Consider the following 6110-nt stretch of genomic DNA (forward strand, 5'->3'; position numbering starts at 1 on the left):
CCGTCCCCACCTTCGTCTTGTCCATCACTGCCACCACGCAGGCGAGTAGGGTTTGGGCTGAGCCGAGAGCAGCGTCTCGCTCCATAGCGGGCAGCAGTTACTTACCCAAGTGTCTTCTCCATCCAGGCTTTGGCTTTGATAGAGCTGTACAACGCTCCCGAAGGCCGCTACAAGCAAGACGTGTACTTGCTGCCTAAGAAAATGGGTAAAGATGTACTCGTTGCCTTCTCCTTTTTGGTTTTGAGATTGAACAGATGGGAGGTTTTGCTAGGCTGGGCTGAGGACGGCAGGGCACCGCAGCCTCCTGGGCTCTCTTGTTTGCCTCCCTGCCAAGCTCAGGGTCTTCCAGCAAGTTCTTCCCACTGGGTCTGGGCTCTTCGCTAAATTGGACGCGTTGTTTCTCTGTCCCACCTGGGGAAAACAGGCTGACGCACTTGGCCGACCGCAGGAGTCCATCTGCGCTGATGCAGGGGATTTTCATGTAGGGCTCCTGCCAGCAGAGCTGCCATCGTTGGCTGCCAAGACATGTAGTCCCTGACCAACGGCTCTGCCAGCGGAACCCCCTCCTGAGGACACAAGCCATGCTGACCACGCTTTTGCTGCAAAACTGGACTTTTCTGTGTTAACTGTATTTTTTGAGACCAGGTGCAGCTTGTCCCAAGCTTGGGCGTTAGGTGTCACCTACCAGAAATGTCCAATGCTCAGTAGAGCATCCAGGCTTGCCCAAGGGTACGGTGCAACACAGCAGCAGATCCAGGAATCCTGCTAGAAGGGTATTTCAGAGAAAGGTTTTCCCCTCTAACTCAAAATAGACGAGAGCCTTGGTTTTCCCCGTTCAGGGTGAAAAGCAGTCCTGCAATTTAGCAGCAAAGGCGTGAGGAGTGATGCCTTTCCCAGCTGGGGCTTTAGGGACTTGGTGCACAGCAGGAGGGGACTCGTTGCCTTCCCCTTACCCATAATAATGAGGCTTGAAATCGTTTCAGACGAGTACGTGGCAAGCCTTCACCTCCCAACGTTCGATGCCCACCTGACGGAACTAACGGATGAACAAGCAAAATACCTGGGACTGAATAAGAACGGACCTTTCAAACCAAACTACTACAGGTGCTGCTCCTCAGCCTCTCTCTTTCTTCTGCCGTGAGCGTGGGGTACGCGTGCGGGGGGGGCAGAGGGGACGGGGTTTAATCCCACCGGTCCCCTGAGAAGATACCACGGGCTTTCTGATAATTCCCATCGCCACGTAGAATCATAGAATCATAGAATCATAGAATCATTAAGGTTGGAAGAGACCTCCAAGATCATCGAGTCCAACCGTCAACCCAACACCACCATGCCCACTAAACCATGTCCCTCAGCGCCTCATCTACACGTCTTTTAAATACCTCCAGGGATGGTGACTCCACCACTTCCCTGGGCAGCCTGTTCCAATCTTTAACCACTCTTTCAGTAAAGACATTTTTCCTCACGTCCAATCTAAACCTCCCCTGGCACAACTTGAGGCCGTTTCCTCTCGTCCTTTCGCCAGTTACTTGGGAGAAGAGACCGACCCCCACCTCGCTACAGCCTCCTTTCAGGTAGTTGTAGAGAGCGATGAGGTCTCCCCTCAGCCTCCTTTTCTCCAGGCTTTCACGTAGAAAGTGATCTTTCCTTTCACGTAGAAAGTGATCTGGCCAGGAAGGGGACGGCGCGGTTGGAGCTGTGACGCGGAGCGCTCGGCAGGACACGAGCCCTTTGTATCTGGCAGCAGCTGTCACCCAGACGGGGCAAATGGCAGAACGATGCCATCCGGCCAACTCAGATGACAGCTTTATTTTTAAAGTTTGACGAAGGATGAGATGGTGCAGAGCAGCGTTCGCCCCTTGTGCCAGGGGCTGCTGGGGTGGGCTCGGCTCAATGGCTCTCCTCCCCCAGCGCGGGCTCTGCTGATCCCCCCAAAATAATAACAATTTTCAATGTGAGCCCCTGGGTCGCTTCCCTTTCCAGGCTTACGTTTGTAGCCAACACTGCAACGTGTTTTTTACCGTGAAAATGAAATGGCTTTGCACAAACACGGATCACCCTGGGGGGGCGGTTCGAAGCCTCGATCCTTTTCTTGCAGGAAAAGGCATTTTCTTGGCGTGCAGGTCTTCAGCGCTCACGCGAGAGCAACGCCGCACCAAAATGCTCCAGTTTGGGGGTTTGGTGGGTTTTTCCAGCTCCTGAGCTTTTTTTTTTCCTGCCCCTGTCCTACGTGCAAAATTATTACTGTGCAGCTGCACCGCCATGCCCTCCCGTGGAGGACTTTCCTCCAGTTCAGTTTTCTTCGCCCGGTTTCGGTGTCTGGCTGTAGTCCCGACCTTGCGGGGAGTGTGGTTTGCCCCATGCGCGGAGAAGTTGGGATAAGTAGAGGGTCGCGGCAAACTCCCTGCATCAAGGGAGAGCCATGCCGGCTCAAACGTCCCCCGTGCACCGTGGGGTGGAGATGTACTCGGGCAGCTTCGCCTTGGTGTCCTGCAGGAATTTAAGCCTCCAGGTACGAAAGGCAAAGAGTCGAGTTTTCCAGAGTTCCCTGTTTTGACGTGTAGGTGCGTGGGACGGGAGGTGAGAGGAGATCTCCGGGTGCACGTAGCCTCTTTTGCTGGATACAACAGGCGATTAGACTTCCTCCCCAGGCAGCTCAACAGCTTGCTTCGTTAAAGCAAGCACCTCTCGCTCCTTACACGTAGCTTCGTTTGCGATATGAATTATCTGCTTTTAGTTCCCAGTCTAGCGGGAGCCTTCCTGATAAATTCAGCCAGTTTGAGCCAGGCTTTGGTGTTTAAGGCATTTGCTCTCGCATCTTCAAGCGCATCCTCCCCGGTTTCTGAGCCGACGTTGCCGCAAGCCGGTGAGACTCAGTCCCTGAGTCGATCGGGCGCCGTTGAATTTTCCCCTTCCGTACTCGAAGCGAGAGGCAGTGTTGAGGCAGCGAGGGCAGGCGGTTAAATATAATGCGGTATTTAGAATCATAGAATCATAGAATCATTAAGGTTGGAAGAGACCTCCAAGATCATCGAGTCCAACCGTCGACCCAACACCCCCATGCCCACTAAACCATGTCCCTCAGCGCCTCATCTACCCATTTTTTAAATACTTCCAGGGATGGTGACTCAACCACTTCCCTGGGCAAATTTGTGGGGGAGGAGATGAGGACCGAGTCCCTTTCTCAATCATTTCTTTTCTTGGTGTCTACCCCTCCCAAAATACAGCGTGTTGATGCTGGCGGAGCTTTGCGTCTCCTCCCCAGCAGCTCACCAAAACCGCGTTTTCTCTTCTTTTCCCCAGATATTAAGTTCCTGCCGCTGTATCCTGGAGAATCGCGAGGAACAAGAACCCAAGTCTTTTCTCAACTACTGTACAGGATGAAACAGCGCAAGCTTCCTAAGTTAGAGCCGGGCTTGCTCACATAGTAGACAGTGTGTTTAGGTTATTTATTTATTAAATTAGAATACTGTACATGCGGCCTCTGCCACTGGTGTTCGTACTGCCGCGGGACTGGGAGACGGTGGATTTCTTTCCGTTTGTTTCATTTTTCTCTTTGGGTTGTTCTTTTTCGGGGCTGGGAGGATGGGGGAGGCGAGGAAGAAGCTGGTGGAATGGAATTGCTGCGATGTACGTGGAATAGTCCGTTATCACCGTTAATCCGACACGCACGATGGGAGCCGCGGGATCCGACTTCGAGGTCGCACGTTGCTTTTGGTTTCCTTCGCATCCCAGCGCTTCTTCCAGCGGAGCAGGATCCCGGCAGCCGTGAGAGCCGGCCGGAGGGCGGCCGGGTTTGCATTTCTCATGCCATTTGACAACGCGGCTAAAAACCTCGTTCGCTCCAGGCGCCGCCGACCAGCCGGGTGCCGCCTTGGCAGCGAAGCGGTAAATGTCGCCGGCGATCGCTGGAGAAACCTCTCGTAATTCTGCCGAACTGCCCGAGGGACGGTTCTGCCAGCGAGTCGGTGAACTTCGCCTTAGCACTGCTGAAAGCTGTAACGAAGGGTCCGGTCGTTAGCGTCAGCCAGGGATAGCCCCTAGCATGCGGTAGGAGCCAGGAGGGCAGAGCGGAGCCCGCTCGGAGGCAGACCCTAACGGATGTGGTGGTGGTGGGGTAGGACCCACCACCGCTCCCTTCTTCGCAGCTCCGCAGTATTTTCCTGCTGCTTACGTTACGAGTGCCAACCTCCTACGGTTCAACCAAAGTCGTATTCCCGGTGGGGCTACGGGGCAGCCTTGCGTGCCCGCGCTGGTGGAAGAGCCTTGCAACCTCGCTGACAAATGCTGCTCACGTGTCGGGGAGCTCTTCCAAACCCAAGCGGAGCTCGTCGGCCATCCCGGCTGGGAGGACCCCTGTCCACGCGAGGTCTTTCTCCAGCTGAATTTCAGTCCTCGTTGGAAATCTTTGGAGTTTTATTTTCTAGTAGTATTCGCGTGATGAAATCTGGAAATCCCCTTTGAGTGTGAGAGACGTACGCCAGAGTCATCCCCACCCTGATTTTGTGCGCGGGGAAGAGTTTAGCATCACTAAACCCCTTCAATCACCTCAAATCTTGATGCATCAGAGCCGATGGAGAACAAATTTGCCATAGTTACTTGTTTTAGCCCAGGATGTCCCACCTGAACGCTGCGGACGGCACGGCACGCTCACCGAGGTGACTTTCCAAGTCTCCATGTCTCATCGGAGTCACTTTTCACATGGAGAACAGGGACCTTCTAAAATAAAATTGCCTGATCCTATAAGCTCAAAAGCCTTTATCCTGTGGTTGCTGCTTTGGTACCCGAGTCCCTCATCAGCCACAGATTCTTCTTTTGTCCTCGCGGACTTCTTTGCCATCATGAAAAAACTCTTTTGTGGCAGCTCGTTCACGCACAAGAAAGGAAAAACTGTGGAATTACGATCTCAGCGGCCGAGTACTTCTCGTGGCTCTTGATGCCGAGGTCTGAAGACGGCTTGACCACAAGCTGCTCGTCTTTGGAGCAAACCCCCTCGTATGCTTGCTTATTCCAAGTTTCGCTTTGAAATTTCTCAAAGCCTAGAAGTAAGGCTTTGAGAAGACCTTGAGAAGACTGTGAGGAGACGTCAGGCCTTTGAGAAGACTTTGAGGAGACCTTGAGAAGACCTTAGGCCTTGGAGAAGACTTTATCATAGACTGATCACTAACCACAAACTCAAAATAATCTCTACTCACTCATGAATTTTATCCAGATCCTGAGATTTTTGGGAAGGGTCCCCCGAGCTATTTGAAACGTCACGTTCGGGTCTTTCCCCACGCTGGGTTACCTTGGTCTGCATCAGCCGATGAACCCCCGAGTTTCTCTGGTTCTCTGCAGATGCGCAGCGTGAAATCCTGCTCTCGGCCGAGGTGAAACGCGGTTGCAGGGTCACGTTGAGCAAAGCAGCTTTTGGAAAATAGGTGTCCCAGCCGCAGCCGCTTCTGCCCCGGGAAAATCCCTCTCCATCCGCATGACCCTTCGGTACAGCTCACGCAGTCGCTTACCTCCCCCGTGTCCGTCGCTTGTGCAGCATACGGTGGTGCTGTCCTCATCCGTGAATTCCTTCGTGCCGATTTTTAAGCCCGTTTTATCTTCCAGGTAGATAGGAGAAAAAGAAAAAAGTAATAATAAAATCCTAACTGGCTTTTCCCACCTCGATTTTTAAAGCTCTTCTCCATGTTGTTCTGCTTCTTCTGTAAGCTTTTTTGCTTGCTTGGCTTTTTCCTAATCAATCTGGAATCATATTCTGTGAACATCTCTAAATTAAACGTGTAATTTTTTTTTTTTTTAAATGTAACACATTTTTAAAGAATTAGGAAAAAGGAGATTTAGGTAACACCAGCAAAATTGTATAAGGAAATTAATTCTGTTCTGAACTTTAGAAATAATAAGACAAAACCTGTCATCAGCCTGCAGTGAGGAAACAAAAACTTTGCAAACGTAACATTTTCAAAAGGATGTTTTAAATATTAATGTCTGAGTGATTGTATTAGATCAGCAATAAAGACTCTGTAATCTCAAAACACAAATAAAACATTGGAAAACTCAGCTTCTCCGGAGTCTCTTTCGGGTCTGGCAGGAGCAGATCTGGAGTTTTTTGGGCTGGGGGG

General features: G+C 51.7%; 1 protein-coding gene across 1 annotated transcript in view; it reads left to right on the top strand.

Annotated features, from left to right (window-relative positions):
* AHCYL2 (adenosylhomocysteinase-like 2) overlaps positions 1-6048 on the top strand; it is a 35501-nt gene extending 29453 nt beyond the window's left edge. The window contains exons 13-16 of the mRNA XM_009330998.1: positions 1-41; positions 127-205; positions 984-1104; positions 3304-6048. The exon at positions 1-41 is cut by the window's left edge and continues 4 nt beyond it. Coding sequence (XP_009329273.1) covers positions 1-41; positions 127-205; positions 984-1104; positions 3304-3310 — 248 coding nt within the window. The 3' untranslated portion in view covers positions 3311-6048. The remainder of the gene's footprint in view (positions 42-126; positions 206-983; positions 1105-3303) is intronic.
* The last annotated feature ends 62 nt before the right edge of the window (positions 6049-6110 follow it).

The sequence above is a fragment of the Pygoscelis adeliae genome, unplaced genomic scaffold (genome assembly GCF_000699105.1).
Source record: "Pygoscelis adeliae isolate BGI_AS28 unplaced genomic scaffold, ASM69910v1 Scaffold129, whole genome shotgun sequence".
Classification (NCBI taxonomy): Eukaryota; Metazoa; Chordata; class Aves; order Sphenisciformes; family Spheniscidae; genus Pygoscelis; species Pygoscelis adeliae.